A 21,370-nucleotide genomic window follows, 5' to 3' on the forward strand; every position below is an offset into this window, starting at 1 on the left:
TACCAAATAAGGAACAGTACTTACCAAATAAGGAACAGTACTTACCAAATAAGGAACAGTACTTACCAAATAAGGAACAGTACTTACCAAATAAGGAACAGTACTTACCAAATAAGGAACAGTACTTACCAAATAAGGAACAGTACTTACCAAATAAGGAACAGTACTTACCAAATAAGGAACAGTACTTACCAAATAAGGAACAGTACTTACCAAATAAGGGACATTACTTACCAAATAAGGGACATTACTTACCAAATAAGGGACATTACTTACCAAATAAGGAACAGTACTTACCAAATAAGGAACAGTACTTACCAAATAAGGAACAGTACTTACCAAATAAGGAACAGTACTTACCAAATAAGGGACAGTACTTACCAAATAAGGGACAGTACTTACCAAATAAGGGACAGTACTTACCAAATAAGGGACAGTACTTACCAAATAAGGGACAGTACTTACCAAATAAGGAACAGTACTTACCAAATAAGGAACAGTACTTACCAAATAAGGAACAGTACTTACCAAATAAGGAACAGTACTTACCAAATAAGGAACAGTACTTACCAAATAAGGAACAGTACTTACCAAATAAGGAACAGTACTTACCAAATAAGGAACAGTACTTACCAAATAAGGAACAGTACTTACCAAATAAGGAACAGTACTTACCAAATAAGGAACAGTACTTACCAAATAAGGAACAGTACTTACCAAATAAAAAACAGTACTTACCAAATAAAAAACAGTACTTACCAAATAAGGAAGAGTACTTACCAAATAAGGAACAGTACTTACCAAATAAGGAACAGTACTTACCAAATAAGGAACAGTACTTACCAAATAAGGAACAGTACTTACCAAATAAGGAACAGTACTTACCAAATAAGGAACAGTACTTACCAAATAAGGAACAGTACTTACCAAATAAGGAACAGTACTTACCAAATAAGGAACAGTACTTACCAAATAAGGAACAGTACTTACCAAATAAGGAACAGTACTTACCAAATAAGGAACAGTACTTACCAAATAAGGAACAGTACTTACCAAATAAGGAACAGTACTTACCAAATAAGGAACAGTACTTACCAAATAAGGAACAGTACTTACCAAATAAGGAACAGTACTTACCAAATAAGGAACAGTACTTACCAAATAAGGAACAGTACTTACCAAATAAGGAACAGTACTTACCAAATAAGGAACAGTACTTACCAAATAAGGAACAGTACTTACCAAATAAGGAACAGTACTTACCAAATAAGGAACAGTACTTACCAAATAAGGAACAGTACTTACCAAATAAGGAACAGTACTTACCAAATAAGGAACAGTACTTACCAAATAAGGAACAGTACTTACCAAATAAGGAACAGTACTTACCAAATAAGGAACAGTACTTACCAAATAAGGAACAGTACTTACCAAATAAGGAACAGTACTTACCAAATAAGGAACAGTACTTACCAAATAAGGAACAGTACTTACCAAATAAGGAACAGTACTTACCAAATAAGGAACAGTACTTACCAAATAAGGAACAGTACTTACCAAATAAGGAACAGTACTTACCAAATAAGGAACAGTACTTACCAAATAAGGAACAGTACTTACCAAATAAGGAACAGTACTTACCAAATAAGGAACAGTACTTACCAAATAAGGAACAGTACTTACCAAATAAGGAACAGTACTTACCAAATAAGGAACAGTACTTACCAAATAAGGAACAGTACTTACCAAATAAGGAACAGTACTTACCAAATAAGGAACAGTACTTACCAAATAAGGAACAGTACTTACCAAATAAGGAACAGTACTTACCAAATAAGGGACATTACTTACCAAATAAGGAACAGTACTTACCAAATAAGGAACAGTACTTACCAAATAAGGGACAGTACTTACCAAATAAGGAATAGTACTTACCAAATAAGGGACACTACTTACCAAATAAGGGACAGTACTTACCAAATAAGGAACAGTACTTACCAAATAAGGGACAGTACTTACCAAATAAGGAACAGTACTTACCAAATAAGGGACACTACTTACAAAATAAGGGACAGTACTTACCAATCCAGTCGCTTGCATCTTCTCCTCTCACTTTCTTAGTTGGTGGTTCTCCCTGAAAAAAAAATAAGATGGTACTTCAGAAATAAAGAAGATAAAGGCATAACAACATAAGAGAATTTTTACAAATATTTGATACTAACCTCTTTTCTTTCTTTCTTGACAGCATCTAAAAAACAACAAAACCATGTAATATAAATAATCACATATAAACATTATTATTACCACAACATACAATAAACAACTCTAACTGACCAAAACATAATTATCTAATTACGGCCTACCTTCTGTTTCAGCTTTTTCTGTATATTTAAGAAGTAGAGAATTTCCCAGTCTGGATCCAAGAAATAAATAGCCCTCTTCCATTTTACATATCTAAAAAAGAATACGTTATTTTATTTTAGGTATTTGTTCTTACCGAGATGGAAAATTTAGCAACCAATATAGTGTGGATTATTGAATTGTTTTTAAAGGTCATTTTCAAAATTGACGAAGGTGGCTTGCTAGTCCTTTTAACCGAAGTGGGAGAGTGCATGGTCATCTTCTGCACTAAAAACCGCAGCTGAACAAAGGGTAAAAAAAACCCCGAGCCATGGTCAAATATTAATTTAAAAAGTAGGTATAATTAGCTGAGTTAAACGATGTTACAGGATGATACTTAAATTGTTTGGAATATACAACATAAATACATATACTGGAATTTGGCCAGCTTTCAACCAGTCATTCATAATAAAATTACTAATAACGAAAATCTACCTGGTGGTGGTCACTATTGACTGGATTTTAGACATGACTAATTTCAACTAAATTTATATACATGTTACTCACACAAGTCGTCAGTACACTAGCCGCCGCCTTGTAAAAATGAAACCCTCTAACACTCCTCATGCCATCAATCATCAAAGTTAAAACATAGCTGAAAATATTAAAATACAACTCTCCAAACAAAATTGTTCATATTAAAAGAGTAGCTGTAGGTCTAAAAATATGGAATGTGGAGTCCTATTATTATATCTTGCATATCATCAATCAAAAACAATTTTTTTTCACCCAAATTTCATAAGCTGTTGCTGGAACATTCCTCTCTCATTACCATTTATTTAAAAAAAATGTAATGATGAATTAAAATTTAGTTATAGATATACAGTCAACTCTCCCAATACCGGACATCTTTGGGCTGGCAAAATATGTCAGTTTTTTTCAAAAAGTCTTGTATATAAAAAGTGTTTTAATTGTAAAAAGGAATTTTGAACCTTTTGGACTTTTTTTTTTGGACGGTTTTCTGAGAGTCCGGTATTGGGAGAGTTGACTGCATACAAAAAAGCCCTGTAGCACTACTTTTTTCATAAAAAATTGGCTTATTTTCATGTTAGTTCTATTTCACTGCAGTCAAAAAATTAGTAGAGTTACTATCAATGCCATCGCAAAGTCTTATAATAGAAATTTTAAACATGTTTATTAAAAATATTATATATCTTACATTTCTCCTCCTTTTAGTGACAGCACTAACTTATCAAAACTAATGAATGTAATTTGGCAGCAGTCCAATGATATCGTTACTCCACTTTGTTTTTCTAAAAATTGTAAAATATTTGAAATTTAATAAAACAAAACGATATTATTAATATTAATTTTTTAAATGATCATACAAAATAAAAAATATTTATTAATACATTACAACTATCCAAAGTGTCTCCTAAATAGGGGTTGGCCTTAGTGTTAAAATATATAATGCTTCTCATTCATGTCCTCTGAAAAGAGGGTGTCCCCAAAGAACCGGTATATAATGCTTCTCATTCATGTCCCCTGAATAGAGGGTGTCCCCAAAGAACCGGTATATAATGCTTCTGATTCATGTCCCCTGAATAGAAGGTGTCCCCAAAGAACCGGTATATAATGCTTCTCATTCATATCCCCTGAATAGAGGGTGTCCCCAAAGAACCGGTATATAATGCTTCTCATTCATGTCCCCTGAATAGAAGGTGTCCCCAAAGAACCGGTATATAATGCTTCTCATTCATATCCCCTGAATAGAGGGTGTCCCCAAAGAACCGGTATATAATGCTTCTCATTCATGTCCCCTGAATAGAGGGTGTCCCCAAAGAACCGGTATATAATGCTTCTCATTCATGTCCCCTGAATAGAGGGTGTCCCCAAAGAACCGGTATATAATGCTTCTCATTCATGTCCCCTGAATAGAGGGTGTCCCCAAAGAACCGGTATATAATGCTTCTCATTCATGTCCCCTGAATAGAAGGTGTCCCCAAAGAACCGGTATATAATGCTTCTCATTCATGTCCCCTGAATAGAGGGTGTCCCCAAAGAACCGGTATATAATGCTTCTCACTCATGTCCCCTGAATAGAGGGTGTCCCCAAAGAACCGGTATATAATGCTTCTCATTCATGTCCCCTGAATAGAGGGTGTCCCCAAAGAACCGGTATATAATGCTTCTCATTCATGTCCCCTGAATAGAGGGTGTCCCCAAAGAACCGGTATATAATGCTTCTCACTCATGTCCCCTGAATAGAGGGTGTCCCCAAAGAACCGGTATATAATGCTTCTCATTCATGTCCCCTGAATAGAGGGTGTCCCCAAAGAACCGGTATATAATGCTTCTCATTCATGTCCCCTGAATAGAGGGTGTCCCCAAAGAACCGGTATATAATGCTTCTCATTCATGTCCCCTGAATAGAGGGTGTCCCCAAAGAACCGGTATATAATGCTTCTCATTCATGTCCTCTGAATAGAGGGTGTCCCCAAAGAACCGGTATATAATGCTTCTCATTCATGTCCCCTGAATAGAGGGTGTCACCAAAGAACCGGTATATAATGCTTCTCATTCATGTCCCCTGAATAGAGGGTGTCCCCAAAGAACCGGTATATAATGCTTCTCATTCATTTCCCCTGAATAGAGGGTGTCCCCAAAGAACCGGTATATAATGCTTCTCATTCATGTCCCCTGAATAGAGGGTGTCCCCAAAGAACCGGTATATAATGCTTCTCATTCATGTCCCCTGAATAGAGGGTGTCCCCAAAGAACCGGTATATAATGCTTCTGATTCATGTCCCCTGAATAGAAGGTGTCACCAAAGAACCGGTATATAATGCTTCTCATTCATGTCCCCTGAATAGAGGGTGTCCCCAAAGAACCGGTATATAATGCTTCTCATTCATGTCCCCTGAATAGAGGGTGTCCCCAAAGAACCGGTATATAATGCTTCTCATTCATGTCCCCTGAATAGAGGGTGTCCCCAAAGAACCGGTATATAATGCTTCTCATTCATGTCCCCTGAATAGAGGGTGTCCCCAAAGAACCGGTATATAATGCTTCTCATTCATGTCCCCTGAATAGAGGGTGTCCCCAAAGAACCGGTATATAATGCTTCTCATTCATGTCCCCTGAATAGAGGGTGTCCCCAAAGAACCGGTATATAATGCTTCTCATTCATGTCCCCTGAATAGAGGGTGTCCCCAAAGAACCGGTATATAATGCTTCTCATTCATGTCCCCTGAATAGAGGGTGTCCCCAAAGAACCGGTATATAATGCTTCTCACTCATGTCCCCTGAATAGAGGGTGTCCCCAAAGAACCGGTATATAATGCTTCTCATTCATATCCCCTGAATAGAGGGTGTCCCCAAAGAACCGGTATATAATGCTTCTCATTCATGTCCCCTGAATAGAGGGTGTCCCCAAAGAACCGGTATATAATGCTTCTCATTCATATCCCCTGAATAGAGGGTGTCCCCAAAGAACCGGTATATAATGCTTCTCATTCATGTCCCCTGAATAGAGGGTGTCCCCAAAGAACCGGTATATAATGCTTCTCATTCATGTCCCCTGAATAGAGGGTGTCCCCAAAGAACCGGTATATAATGCTTCTCATTCATGTCCCCTGAATAGAGAGTGTCCCCAAAGAACCGGTATATAATGCTTCTCATTCATGTCCCCTGAATAGAGGGTGTCCCCAAAGAACCGGTATATAATGCTTCTCATTCATGTCCCCTGAATAGAGGGTGTCCCCAAAGAACCGGTATATAATGCTTCTCATTCATATCCCCTGAATAGAGGGTGTCCCCAAAGAACCGGTATATAATGCTTCTCATTCATGTCCCCTGAATAGAGGGTGTCCCCAAAGAACCGGTATATAATGCTTCTCATTCATGTCCCCTGAATAGAGGGTGTCCCCAACGAACCGGTATATAATGCTTCTCATTCATGTCCCCTGAATAGAGGGTGTCCCCAAAGAACCGGTATATAATGCTTCTCATTCATGTCCCCTGAATAGAGGGTGTCCCCAAAGAACCGGTATATAATGCTTCTCATTCATGTCCCCTGAATAGAGGGTGTCCCCAAAGAACCGGTATATAATGCTTCTCATTCATGTCCCCTGAATAGAGGGTGTCCCCAAAGAACCGGTATATAATGCTTCTCATTCATGTCCCCTGAATAGAGGGTGTCCCCAAAGAACCGGTATATAATGCTTCTCATTCATGTCCCCTGAATAGAGGGTGTCCCCAAAGAACCGGTATATAATGCTTCTCATTCATGTCCTCTGAATAGAGGGTGTCCCCAAAGAACCGGTATATAATGCTTCTCATTCATGTCCCCTGAATAGAGGGTGTCCCCAAAGAACCGGTATATAATGCTTCTCATTCATGTCCCCTGAATAGAGGGTGTCCCCAAAGAACCGGTATATAATGCTTCTCATTCATGTCCCCTGAATAGAGGGTGTCCCCAAAGAACCGGTATATAATGCTTCTCATTCATGTCCCCTGAATAGAGGGTGTCCCCAAAGAACCGGTATATAATGCTTCTCATTCATGTCCCCTGAATAGAGGGTGTCCCCAAAGAACCGGTATATAATGCTTCTCATTCATGTCCCCTGAATAGAGGGTGTCCCCAAAGAACCGGTATATAATGCTTCTCATTCATATCCCCTGAATAGAGGGTGTCCCCAAAGAACCGGTATATAATGCTTCTCATTCATGTCCCCTGAATAGAGGGTGTCCCCAAAGAACCGGTATATAATGCTTCTCATTCATGTCCCCTGAATAGAGGGTGTCCCCAAAGAACCGGTATATAATGCTTCTCACTCATGTCCCCTGAATAGAGGGTGTCCCCAAAGAACCGGTATATAATGCTTCTCATTCATATCCCCTGAATAGAGGGTGTCCCCAAAGAACCGGTATATAATGCTTCTCATTCATGTCCCCTGAATAGAGGGTGTCCCCAAAGAACCGGTATATAATGCTTCTCATTCATGTCCCCTGAATAGAGGGTGTCCCCAAAGAACCGGTATATAATGCTTCTCACTCATGTCCCCTGAATAGAGGGTGTCCCCAAAGAACCGGTATATAATGCTTCTCATTCATATCCCCTGAATAGAGGGTGTCCCCAAAGAACCGGTATATAATGCTTCTCATTCATATCCCCTGAATAGAGGGTGTCCCCAAAGAACCGGTATATAATGCTTCTCATTCATGTCCCCTGAATAGAGGGTGTCCCCAAAGAACCGGTATATAATGCTTCTCATTCATGTCCCCTGAATAGAAGGTGTCCCCAAAGAACCGGTATATAATGCTTCTCATTCATGTCCCCTGAATAGAGGGTGTCCCCAAAGAACCGGTATATAATGCTTCTCACTCATGTCCCCTGAATAGAGGGTGTCCCCAAAGAACCGGTATATAATGCTTCTCATTCATGTCCCCTGAATAGAGGGTGTCCCCAAAGAACCGGTATATAATGCTTCTCATTCATGTCCCCTGAATAGAGGGTGTCCCCAAAGAACCGGTATATAATGCTTCTCACTCATGTCCCCTGAATAGAGGGTGTCCCCAAAGAACCGGTATATAATGCTTCTCATTCATGTCCCCTGAATAGAGGGTGTCCCCAAAGAACCGGTATATAATGCTTCTCATTCATGTCCCCTGAATAGAGGGTGTCCCCAAAGAACCGGTATATAATGCTTCTCATTCATGTCCCCTGAATAGAGGGTGTCCCCAAAGAACCGGTATATAATGCTTCTCATTCATGTCCTCTGAATAGAGGGTGTCCCCAAAGAACCGGTATATAATGCTTCTCATTCATGTCCCCTGAATAGAGGGTGTCACCAAAGAACCGGTATATAATGCTTCTCATTCATGTCCCCTGAATAGAGGGTGTCCCCAAAGAACCGGTATATAATGCTTCTCATTCATTTCCCCTGAATAGAGGGTGTCCCCAAAGAACCGGTATATAATGCTTCTCATTCATGTCCCCTGAATAGAGGGTGTCCCCAAAGAACCGGTATATAATGCTTCTCATTCATGTCCCCTGAATAGAGGGTGTCCCCAAAGAACCGGTATATAATGCTTCTGATTCATGTCCCCTGAATAGAAGGTGTCACCAAAGAACCGGTATATAATGCTTCTCATTCATGTCCCCTGAATAGAGGGTGTCCCCAAAGAACCGGTATATAATGCTTCTCATTCATGTCCCCTGAATAGAGGGTGTCCCCAAAGAACCGGTATATAATGCTTCTCATTCATGTCCCCTGAATAGAGGGTGTCCCCAAAGAACCGGTATATAATGCTTCTGATTCATGTCCCCTGAATAGAGGGTGTCCCCAAAGAACCGGTATATAATGCTTCTCATTCATGTCCCCTGAATAGAGGGTGTCCCCAAAGAACCGGTATATAATGCTTCTCATTCATATCCCCTGAATAGAGGGTGTCCCCAAAGAACCGGTATATAATGCTTCTCATTCATGTCCCCTGAATAGAGGGTGTCCCCAAAGAACCGGTATATAATGCTTCTGATTCATGTCCCCTGAATAGAAGGTGTCACCAAAGAACCGGTATATAATGCTTCTCATTCATGTCCCCTGAATAGAGGGTGTCCCCAAAGAACCGGTATATAATGCTTCTCATTCATATCCCCTGAATAGAGGGTGTCCCCAAAGAACCGGTATATAATGCTTCTCATTCATGTCCCCTGAATAGAGGGTGTCCCCAAAGAACCGGTATATAATGCTTCTCATTCATGTCCCCTGAATAGAGGGTGTCCCCAAAGAACCGGTATATAATGCTTCTCACTCATGTCCCCTGAATAGAGGGTGTCCCCAAAGAACCGGTATATAATGCTTCTCATTCATATCCCCTGAATAGAGGGTGTCCCCAAAGAACCGGTATATAATGCTTCTCATTCATGTCCCCTGAATAGAGGGTGTCCCCAAAGAACCGGTATATAATGCTTCTCATTCATATCCCCTGAATAGAGGGTGTCCCCAAAGAACCGGTATATAATGCTTCTCATTCATGTCCCCTGAATAGAGGGTGTCCCCAAAGAACCGGTATATAATGCTTCTCATTCATGTCCCCTGAATAGAGGGTGTCCCCAAAGAACCGGTATATAATGCTTCTCATTCATGTCCCCTGAATAGAGAGTGTCCCCAAAGAACCGGTATATAATGCTTCTCATTCATGTCCCCTGAATAGAGGGTGTCCCCAAAGAACCGGTATATAATGCTTCTCATTCATGTCCCCTGAATAGAGGGTGTCCCCAAAGAACCGGTATATAATGCTTCTCATTCATATCCCCTGAATAGAGGGTGTCCCCAAAGAACCGGTATATAATGCTTCTCATTCATGTCCCCTGAATAGAGGGTGTCCCCAAAGAACCGGTATATAATGCTTCTCATTCATGTCCCCTGAATAGAGGGTGTCCCCAAAGAACCGGTATATAATGCTTCTCATTCATGTCCCCTGAATAGAGGGTGTCCCCAAAGAACCGGTATATAATGCTTCTCATTCATGTCCCCTGAATAGAGGGTGTCCCCAAAGAACCGGTATATAATGCTTCTCATTCATGTCCCCTGAATAGAGGGTGTCCCCAAAGAACCGGTATATAATGCTTCTGATTCATGTCCCCTGAATAGAGGGTGTCCCCAAAGAACCGGTATATAATGCTTCTCATTCATGTCCCCTGAATAGAGGGTGTCCCCAAAGAACCGGTATATAATGCTTCTCATTCATGTCCCCTGAATAGAGGGTGTCCCCAAAGAACCGGTATATAATGCTTCTCATTCATGTCCTCTGAATAGAGGGTGTCCCCAAAGAACCGGTATATAATGCTTCTCATTCATGTCCCCTGAATAGAGGGTGTCCCCAAAGAACCGGTATATAATGCTTCTCATTCATGTCCCCTGAATAGAGGGTGTCCCCAAAGAACCGGTATATAATGCTTCTCATTCATGTCCCCTGAATAGAAGGTGTCCCCAAAGAACCGGTATATAATGCTTCTCATTCATGTCCCCTGAATAGAGGGTGTCCCCAAAGAACCGGTATATAATGCTTCTCACTCATGTCCCCTGAATAGAGGGTGTCCCCAAAGAACCGGTATATAATGCTTCTCATTCATGTCCCCTGAATAGAGGGTGTCCCCAAAGAACCGGTATATAATGCTTCTCATTCATGTCCCCTGAATAGAGGGTGTCCCCAAAGAACCGGTATATAATGCTTCTCACTCATGTCCCCTGAATAGAGGGTGTCCCCAAAGAACCGGTATATAATGCTTCTCATTCATGTCCCCTGAATAGAGGGTGTCCCCAAAGAACCGGTATATAATGCTTCTCATTCATGTCCCCTGAATAGAGGGTGTCCCCAAAGAACCGGTATATAATGCTTCTCATTCATGTCCCCTGAATAGAGGGTGTCCCCAAAGAACTGGTATATAATGCTTCTCATTCATGTCCTCTGAATAGAGGGTGTCCCCAAAGAACCGGTATATAATGCTTCTCATTCATGTCCCCTGAATAGAGGGTGTCACCAAAGAACCGGTATATAATGCTTCTCATTCATGTCCCCTGAATAGAGGGTGTCCCCAAAGAACCGGTATATAATGCTTCTCATTCATTTCCCCTGAATAGAGGGTGTCCCCAAAGAACCGGTATATAATGCTTCTCATTCATGTCCCCTGAATAGAGGGTGTCCCCAAAGAACCGGTATATAATGCTTCTCATTCATGTCCCCTGAATAGAGGGTGTCCCCAAAGAACCGGTATATAATGCTTCTGATTCATGTCCCCTGAATAGAAGGTGTCACCAAAGAACCGGTATATAATGCTTCTCATTCATGTCCCCTGAATAGAGGGTGTCCCCAAAGAACCGGTATATAATGCTTCTCATTCATGTCCCCTGAATAGAGGGTGTCCCCAAAGAACCGGTATATAATGCTTCTCATTCATGTCCCCTGAATAGAGGGTGTCCCCAAAGAACCGGTATATAATGCTTCTGATTCATGTCCCCTGAATAGAGGGTGTCCCCAAAGAACCGGTATATAATGCTTTTCATTCATGTCCCCTGAATAGAGGGTGTCCCCAAAGAACCGGTATATAATGCTTCTCATTCATGTCCCCTGAATAGAGGGTGTCACCAAAGAACCGGTATATAATGCTTCTCATTCATGTCCCCTGAATAGAGGGTGTCCCCAAAGAACCGGTATATAATGCTTCTCATTCATGTCCCCTGAATAGAGGGTGTCCCCAAAGAACCGGTATATAATGCTTCTCATTCATGTCCTCTGAATAGAGGGTGTCCCCAAAGAACCGGTATATAATGCTTCTCATTCATGTCCCCTGAATAGAGGGTGTCACCAAAGAACCGGTATATAATGCTTCTCATTCATGTCCCCTGAATAGAGGGTGTCCCCAAAGAACCGGTATATAATGCTTCTCATTCATTTCCCCTGAATAGAGGGTGTCCCCAAAGAACCGGTATATAATGCTTCTCATTCATGTCCCCTGAATAGAGGGTGTCCCCAAAGAACCGGTATATAATGCTTCTCATTCATGTCCCCTGAATAGAGGGTGTCCCCAAAGAACCGGTATATAATGCTTCTGATTCATGTCCCCTGAATAGAGGGTGTCCCCAAAGAACCGGTATATAATGCTTCTGATTCATGTCCCCTGAATAGAGGGTGTCCCCAAAGAACCGGTATATAATGCTTCTCATTCATGTCCCCTGAATAGAGGGTGTCCCCAAAGAACCGGTATATAATGCTTCTCATTCATATCCCCTGAATAGAGGGTGTCCCCAAAGAACCGGTATATAATGCTTCTCATTCATGTCCCCTGAATAGAGGGTGTCCCCAAAGAACCGGTATATAATGCTTCTGATTCATGTCCCCTGAATAGAAGGTGTCACCAAAGAACCGGTATATAATGCTTCTCATTCATGTCCCCTGAATAGAGGGTGTCCCCAAAGAACCGGTATATAATGCTTCTCATTCATATCCCCTGAATAGAGGGTGTCCCCAAAGAACCGGTATATAATGCTTCTCATTCATGTCCCCTGAATAGAGGGTGTCCCCAAAGAACCGGTATATAATGCTTCTCATTCATGTCCCCTGAATAGAGGGTGTCCCCAAAGAACCGGTATATAATGCTTCTCACTCATGTCCCCTGAATAGAGGGTGTCCCCAAAGAACCGGTATATAATGCTTCTCATTCATATCCCCTGAATAGAGGGTGTCCCCAAAGAACCGGTATATAATGCTTCTCATTCATGTCCCCTGAATAGAGGGTGTCCCCAAAGAACCGGTATATAATGCTTCTCATTCATATCCCCTGAATAGAGGGTGTCCCCAAAGAACCGGTATATAATGCTTCTCATTCATGTCCACTGAATAGAGGGTGTCCCCAAAGAACCGGTATATAATGCTTCTCATTCATGTCCCCTGAATAGAGGGTGTCCCCAAAGAACCGGTATATAATGCTTCTCATTCATGTCCCCTGAATAGAGAGTGTCCCCAAAGAACCGGTATATAATGCTTCTCATTCATGTCCCCTGAATAGAGGGTGTCCCCAAAGAACCGGTATATAATGCTTCTCATTCATGTCCCCTGAATAGAGGGTGTCCCCAAAGAACCGGTATATAATGCTTCTCATTCATATCCCCTGAATAGAGGGTGTCCCCAAAGAACCGGTATATAATGCTTCTCATTCATGTCCCCTGAATAGAGGGTGTCCCCAAAGAACCGGTATATAATGCTTCTCATTCATGTCCCCTGAATAGAGGGTGTCCCCAAAGAACCGGTATATAATGCTTCTCATTCATGTCCCCTGAATAGAGGGTGTCCCCAAAGAACCGGTATATAATGCTTCTCATTCATGTCCCCTGAATAGAGGGTGTCCCCAAAGAACCGGTATATAATGCTTCTCATTCATGTCCCCTGAATAGAGGGTGTCCCCAAAGAACCGGTATATAATGCTTCTGATTCATGTCCCCTGAATAGAGGGTGTCCCCAAAGAACCGGTATATAATGCTTCTCATTCATGTCCCCTGAATAGAGGGTGTCCCCAAAGAACCGGTATATAATGCTTCTCATTCATGTCCCCTGAATAGAGGGTGTCCCCAAAGAACCGGTATATAATGCTTCTCATTCATGTCCTCTGAATAGAGGGTGTCCCCAAAGAACCGGTATATAATGCTTCTCATTCATGTCCCCTGAATAGAGGGTGTCCCCAAAGAACCGGTATATAATGCTTCTCATTCATGTCCCCTGAATAGAGGGTGTCCCCAAAGAACCGGTATATAATGCTTCTCATTCATGTCCCCTGAATAGAAGGTGTCCCCAAAGAACCGGTATATAATGCTTCTCATTCATGTCCCCTGAATAGAGGGTGTCCCCAAAGAACCGGTATATAATGCTTCTCACTCATGTCCCCTGAATAGAGGGTGTCCCCAAAGAACCGGTATATAATGCTTCTCATTCATGTCCCCTGAATAGAGGGTGTCCCCAAAGAACCGGTATATAATGCTTCTCATTCATGTCCCCTGAATAGAGGGTGTCCCCAAAGAACCGGTATATAATGCTTCTCACTCATGTCCCCTGAATAGAGGGTGTCCCCAAAGAACCGGTATATAATGCTTCTCATTCATGTCCCCTGAATAGAGGGTGTCCCCAAAGAACCGGTATATAATGCTTCTCATTCATGTCCCCTGAATAGAGGGTGTCCCCAAAGAACCGGTATATAATGCTTCTCATTCATGTCCCCTGAATAGAGGGTGTCCCCAAAGAACCGGTATATAATGCTTCTCATTCATGTCCTCTGAATAGAGGGTGTCCCCAAAGAACCGGTATATAATGCTTCTCATTCATGTCCCCTGAATAGAGGGTGTCACCAAAGAACCGGTATATAATGCTTCTCATTCATGTCCCCTGAATAGAGGGTGTCCCCAAAGAACCGGTATATAATGCTTCTCATTCATTTCCCCTGAATAGAGGGTGTCCCCAAAGAACCGGTATATAATGCTTCTCATTCATGTCCCCTGAATAGAGGGTGTCCCCAAAGAACCGGTATATAATGCTTCTCATTCATGTCCCCTGAATAGAGGGTGTCCCCAAAGAACCGGTATATAATGCTTCTGATTCATGTCCCCTGAATAGAAGGTGTCACCAAAGAACCGGTATATAATGCTTCTCATTCATGTCCCCTGAATAGAGGGTGTCCCCAAAGAACCGGTATATAATGCTTCTCATTCATGTCCCCTGAATAGAGGGTGTCCCCAAAGAACCGGTATATAATGCTTCTCATTCATGTCCCCTGAATAGAGGGTGTCCCCAAAGAACTGGTATATAATGCTTCTGATTCATGTCCCCTGAATAGAGGGTGTCCCCAAAGAACCGGTATATAATGCTTCTCATTCATGTCCCCTGAATAGAGGGTGTCCCCAAAGAACCGGTATATAATGCTTCTCATTCATGTCCCCTGAATAGAGGGTGTCCCCAAAGAACCGGTATATAATGCTTCTCATTCATGTCCCCTGAATAGAGGGTGTCCCCAAAGAACCGGTATATAATGCTTCTCATTCATGTCCCCTGAATAGAGGGTGTCCCCAAAGAACCGGTATATAATGCTTCTGATTCATGTCCCCTGAATAGAGGGTGTCCCCAAAGAACCGGTATATAATGCTTCTCATTCATGTCCCCTGAATAGAGGGTGTCCCCAAAGAACCGGTATATAATGCTTCTCATTCATGTCCTCTGAATAGAGGGTGTCCCCAAAGAACCGGTATATAATGCTTCTCATTCATGTCCCCTGAATAGAGGGTGTCCCCAAAGAACCGGTATATAATGCTTCTCATTCATATCCCCTGAATAGAGGGTGTCCCCAAAGAACCGGTATATAATGCTTCTCATTCATGTCCCCTGAATAGAGGGTGTCCCCAAAGAACCGGTATATAATGCTTCTCATTCATGTCCCCTGAATAGAGGGTGTCCCCAAAGAACCGGTATATAATGCTTCTCATTCATATCCCCTGAATAGAGGGTGTCCCCAAAGAACCGGTATATAATGCTTCTCATTCATGTCCCCTGAATAGAGGGTGTCCCCAAAGAACCGGTATATAATGCTTCTCATTCATATCCCCTGAATAGAGGGTGTCCCCAAAGAACCGGTATATAATGCTTCTCATTCATGTCCCCTGAATAGAGGGTGTCCCCAAAGAACCGGTATATAATGCTTCTCATTCATGTCCCCTGAATAGAGGGTGTCCCCAAAGAACCGGTATATAATGCTTCTCACTCATGTCCCCTGAATAGAGGGTGTCCCCAAAGAACCGGTATATAATGCTTCTCATTCATATCCCCTGAATAGAGGGTGTCCCCAAAGAACCGGTATATAATGCTTCTCATTCATGTCCCCTGAATAGAGGGTGTCCCCAAAGAACCGGTATATAATGCTTCTCATTCATATCCCCTGCCCTGAATAGAGGGTGTCCCCAAAGAACCGGTATATAATGCTTCTCATTCATGTCCCCTGAATAGAGGGTGTCCCCAAAGAACCGGTATATAATGCTTCTCATTCATGTCCCCTGAATAGAGGGTGTCCCCAAAGAACCGGTATATAATGCTTCTCATTCATGTCCCCTGAATAGAGAGTGTCCCCAAAGAACCGGTATATAATGCTTCTCATTCATGTCCCCTGAATAGAGGGTGTCCCCAAAGAACCGGTATATAATGCTTCTCATTCATGTCCCCTGAATAGAGGGTGTCCCCAAAGAACCGGTATATAATGCTTCTCATTCATATCCCCTGAATAGAGGGTGTCCCCAAAGAACCGGTATATAATGCTTCTCATTCATGTCCCCTGAATAGAGGGTGTCCCCAAAGAACCGGTATATAATGCTTCTCATTCATGTCCCCTGAATAGAGGGTGTCCCCAAAGAACCGGTATATAATGCTTCTCATTCATGTCCCCTGAATAGAGGGTGTCCCCAAAGAACCGGTATATAATGCTTCTCATTCATGTCCCCTGAATAGAGGGTGTCCCCAAAGAACCGGTATATAATGCTTCTCATTCATGTCCCCTGAATAGAGGGTGTCCCCAAAGAACCGGTATATAATGCTTCTCATTCATGTCCCCTGAATAGAGGGTGTCCCCAAAGAACCGGTATATAATGCTTCTCATTCATGTCCCCTGAATAGAGGGTGTCCCCAAAGAACCGGTATATAATGCTTCTCATTCATGTCCCCTGAATAGAGAGTGTCCCCAAAGAACCGGTATATAATGCTTCTCATTCATGTCCCCTGAATAGAGGGTGTCCCCAAAGAACCGGTATATAATGCTTCTCATTCATATCCCCTGAATAGAGGGTGTCCCCAAAGAACCGGTATATAATGCTTCTCATTCATGTCCCCTGAATAGAGGGTGTCCCCAAAGAACCGGTATATAATGCTTCTCATTCATGTCCCCTGAATAGAGGGTGTCCCCAAAGAACCGGTATATAATGCTTCTCATTCATGTCCCCTGAATAGAGGGTGTCCCCAAAGAACCGGTATATAATGCTTCTCATTCATGTCCCCTGAATAGAGGGTGTCCCCAAAGAACCGGTATATAATGCTTCTCATTCATGTCCCCTGAATAGAGGGTGTCCCCAAAGAACCGGTATATAATGCTTCTCATTCATGTCCCCTGAATAGAGGGTGTCCCCAAAGAACCGGTATATAATGCTTCTCATTCATGTCCCCTGAATAGAGGGTGTCCCCAAAGAACCAGTATATAATGCTTCTCATTCATGTCCCCTGAATAGAGGGTGTCCCCAAATAACCGGTATATAATGCTTCTCATTCATATCCCCTGAATAGAGGGTGTCCCCAAAGAACCGGTATATAATGCTTCTCATTCATGTCCCCTGAATAGAGGGTGTCCCCAAAGAACCGGTATATAATGCTTCTCATTCATGTCCCCTGAATAGAGGGTGTCCCCAAAGAACCGGTATATAATGCTTCTCATTCATGTCCCCTGAATAGAGGGTGTCCCCAAAGAACCGGTATATAATGCTTCTGATTCATGTCCCCTGAATAGAGGGTGTCCCCAAAGAACCGGTATATAATGCTTCTCATTCATGTCCCCTGAATAGAGGGTGTCCCCAAAGAACCGGTATATAATGCTTCTCATTCATGTCCCCTGAATAGAGGGTGTCCCCAAAGAACCGGTATATAATGCTTCTCATTCATGTCCCCTGAATAGAGGGTGTCCCCAAAGAACCGGTATATAATGCTTCTCATTCATATCCCCTGAATAGAGGGTGTCCCCAAAGAACCGGTATATAATGCTTCTCATTCATGTCCCCTGAATAGAGGGTGTCCCCAAAGAACCGGTATATAATGCTTCTCATTCATGTCCCCTGAATAGAGGGTGTCCCCAAAGAACCGGTATATAATGCTTCTCATTCATGTCCCCTGAATAGAGGGTGTCCCCAAAGAACCGGTATATAATGCTTCTCATTCATGTCCCCTGAATAGAGGGTGTCCCCAAAGAACCGGTATATAATGCTTCTCATTCATGTCCCCTGAATAGAGGGTGTCCCCAAAGAACCGGTTTAACTGTACAATACAAAACATTTAAATATATTTTCGTGAAAATGGTATTATGTTTGTTATATTAATTGCTACTTACTCAGTGGAAATGCTGTTGATTTTTCCGTTATGGAGTTTAAAGAAACACCAAATGGAGGCACACTCTGGTTAAGATACAAAAGTGAGTTTACAGCAAATATTAAGACTCCACCTTGAAAATAAGAAAAATGCTATTATAATTTGTGATAAACAAATAAATTATGTTCTCAAAAAATTTCAAATAGATATTTAAAAATAAATTATTTTATAATAAATTATGACCCCTCATTCGTATCACGGAAAATGTCCAATTACAGGGGTGTCACCTGAATAAATGGTTTTTCACACCTGTTCCAGTCGGGGGTACATCATTACGTTTCGAAACAGCTACACGCATATTGATTGGTTCTTAGTGAAAATGAAACATTGACGTTTGATTTGATTTGCCGGTGCCGGACCGGGACAGTACCAGAACAGGTGTGAAACGCCCTTAAGGGTGTCCCAAAGATGGGCTTCTACTGTATTTTATCCTTTTTATCTGCATAGTCTTACCGATAGGTTTTGGAACGGCTTGTATTTGTGTACAATCAAAGGGCAAGTTACTCTGCGCCCAGATTACAGGATGAACTTTCTCGGCAATATTTAGCGACAATGCTACAATTGAACATGTGTCATTACGAACAGCAATACGTCTGAGGAGAAACCATGTATTCAAAATATTCCATTGTAAATTAAAAGTTCCAAAGGAGATTTTCCACTTTAGTATTTAATTATACTATTTAGTATATTAAAATCACAACAAAAGAAAAATCCACTGGATGGTTGTTGGTTTTTTTTTATATGGAGGTAAACAAAATTGAAAAAAAAAAGGCAAGGAATGTGATACGCTTACCCCGGACAAGTACGCAGCGGCTCATGAAGAACAAGCAACGTTGGTTCGTAGTAACCATGCAGAAACTGTATGTCAATCACATGGAAAATGTTCTCGTCCAATGTGTTTAAATCTATCATGTATGTCGGTTGCACTGCTGATCGACTAATACACAAGAAAAAATAATACAGTCTCAAGATATGCATGCAATAGTACCTCCAATTGTTGAGAATAGACGGTAATGATGATAATAGTTGTCTTTTGTATAGAGCCTAATAAATTTTCTCTAAAAAAAAGCTCAAACTATGTAGAAATTATGTCATTTCATACTATGTTTTCAGCAACTGTTTGAGTAGAGTTGGCATTCTTGATTGGTTGATTGATTTTACATGATTTAAAATCAACCAATCAAATGGTATGTTATAAAACAATTCTTCTTTTATCAATACTTTAAAAGACTTTTACACCATTTAAAATACATTTTAAAAATATAATGATTTTTTGCACCCTACCTTTCAGTTATAATGTCAACGTCATCTAAAACGCTTTCTTTCTTAAATGGAACTACGACTAACTTGGTAGAGTACACCACCATAGCGGCACATCGATTCTCAGGATCCACACGCACTTCAGGGATCGTGAAACGATCAAAATATCCATTCTGTAATTAATAACATAAATTTATTTTTAAACAAAATAGCAATCAGGGGACATCCCTATTAGGGGGAAACAAGGTCAACCCCTATTTATGCGAAACCCCTATCAAACTAGTTTGACAACAAAATCTGTGAAGTGCCCAAATATCGTAGTGATATGCCCAAATATGGTAGTGATATGACATCTTCGTGTACATATATGGGCACATCACATTTTTTGTCACATAAAGTTTGATAGCGTAGACAGAGCTTAAGGGCAAGGGACACTTTGTTCAGTCCAAAAGGTATTCCTCTAACATGGATTTTATAGTGTAGTATACCAACTAATATTATAAACCAAGCGGTCTGTTGTTACAATTTACATGGATAAATCTAGATAACTAACCTTTAATTCGTTGTCCTCAAAATGGTGCATAGACAGGGTCTTCAGATCGTGAGTGCCAGGATCATACTCCACCAAAGATATCTAATTGTATCAGAAACATAAAATATATTCATTAACATAGAAGATTTGTTAATGCAAATTTTAAGAGAAAATATCATCATCATATCATCATTTGAATCCATTGCATGGTTTCAAAGCCATCATGTTTTTTAGGAGAATTTAAAGAACATGTTCACAAGTCAGAATAATAGAGCAGGTGGAAAAATTCAACTATAGACCAGTGTCAAAACTCACCTACAGCTGAGAACTGTCTTAAAATTTTTACCAACTATTGACCAGAATCAGAATGAACTACACTATCAAACTTTATGTGACAAAAAAGTGTGATGTTCCCAAATATGGTAGTGATATGATGTCATCATGTCCATATATGGGCACATCACATTTTTTGTTCACTTAAAGTTTAATAGTGTAGACAGAGCTTAACAGTATACTCATTTATGAGAAGACAAAGCTACGTTACCTTAGCCTCACTAAAGCTGATAAGTAGGGAATCTCTTGAGGAGCCTGATAGCTGGACTGGCTTCACTGACATGATGCTGCCAAACATAGAGAATGTCTGTAAGTGTTCTAACCTGTCCTTCTTGGGTTTTAAGTCTGCAAATGAGGCATAATGAATACACAAATCAAAATGTATAGCACAGTACAGTAAAACCCTTCAGCTGGAACACCCCTATTCAGGGGACAATCATATTACTATTAAGGGGACACTTTAATGTAAAACAAATGAGGGGTAACATGGGGTAATGTTTTAACAGGGGCCACATTAAATTGATAATGATTATTTTTTTTACCTGCAGATGTTTCTGTGTTCTTAGAGCCTTCATTTTCCTGATTTTCCTGCAAAAGATATAACCATATTTGGGCATCCACTATTTATACTACAATGCTAGTTATAAAAAGTCTGAATGATAAAAGTATTTGTATTTAAAAGATATATTAAGGGACCATGTCTAAAATATTATACAACAGTTACTACATATTCTTTTCTTTAACCTGTTTATGCAAACATTTTGAATTATTTAGCCAGTTTTTTTAGATAAGCATACGCAAAATATTTATTTAAGTTACGGCCCTCATACTACATACTAAAAAAAATCGTACATTATTGCAGTAATAGACAGTGTTACCTGATTGTCTTTAGAAAGCCTATAAACATGAAGTTGGTTTGTGTCCGCTATGAGTAGGCTCTCTTCGTCACCGTTGTAGAAATTGCAGTAAACGCAATGCTCTATGCCAGTTGGCGGGTGCGTTTGCTTGTACATAGCATACATGATTAGTTTTAGCAGTCATTCATATCAAACAAACTGTAAACAAACTAAACACATTTCCTCATTTTTTATCATAAATTACATTAAAATGTATAAAATGTACAATTAAACTTAAAAAAAATTAAATGATAATGTTAGCATGTACTTGATAACATTTTATATCATA

The 21,370-nt window shown here is 40.9% G+C and overlaps 1 protein-coding gene across 2 annotated transcripts in view; it reads right to left on the reverse strand.

The window, feature by feature from the left end:
* The window catches only part of LOC140057537 (cleavage and polyadenylation specificity factor subunit 1-like), a 32,668-nt gene that overhangs the window by 10,970 nt on the left and 328 nt on the right, over window positions 1-21,370 (reverse strand). Inside the window, exons 2-14 of one of the 2 annotated variants that reach the window (XM_072103241.1) lie at window positions 21,064-21,240; window positions 20,728-20,773; window positions 20,397-20,530; window positions 19,874-19,954; window positions 19,345-19,493; window positions 18,854-18,997; window positions 18,514-18,653; window positions 18,023-18,133; window positions 3,560-3,653; window positions 2,908-2,995; window positions 2,364-2,454; window positions 2,223-2,248; window positions 2,083-2,134 (exon numbers count right to left, since the gene is read on the reverse strand). In XM_072103241.1, coding sequence (XP_071959342.1) covers window positions 2,083-2,134; window positions 2,223-2,248; window positions 2,364-2,454; window positions 2,908-2,995; window positions 3,560-3,653; window positions 18,023-18,133; window positions 18,514-18,653; window positions 18,854-18,997; window positions 19,345-19,493; window positions 19,874-19,954; window positions 20,397-20,530; window positions 20,728-20,773; window positions 21,064-21,207 — 1,300 coding nt within the window. In that variant the 5' untranslated portion in view covers window positions 21,208-21,240. Of the gene's footprint in view, window positions 1-2,082; window positions 2,135-2,222; window positions 2,249-2,363; window positions 2,455-2,907; window positions 2,996-3,559; window positions 3,654-18,022; window positions 18,134-18,513; window positions 18,654-18,853; window positions 18,998-19,344; window positions 19,494-19,873; window positions 19,955-20,396; window positions 20,531-20,727; window positions 20,774-21,063; window positions 21,252-21,370 lie in introns of both variants that reach the window. The other variant, XM_072103240.1, reaches the window with a different exon arrangement.

This window comes from Antedon mediterranea, chromosome 8 (assembly GCF_964355755.1).
Source record: "Antedon mediterranea chromosome 8, ecAntMedi1.1, whole genome shotgun sequence".
NCBI classification, from domain to species: domain Eukaryota; kingdom Metazoa; phylum Echinodermata; class Crinoidea; order Comatulida; family Antedonidae; genus Antedon; species Antedon mediterranea.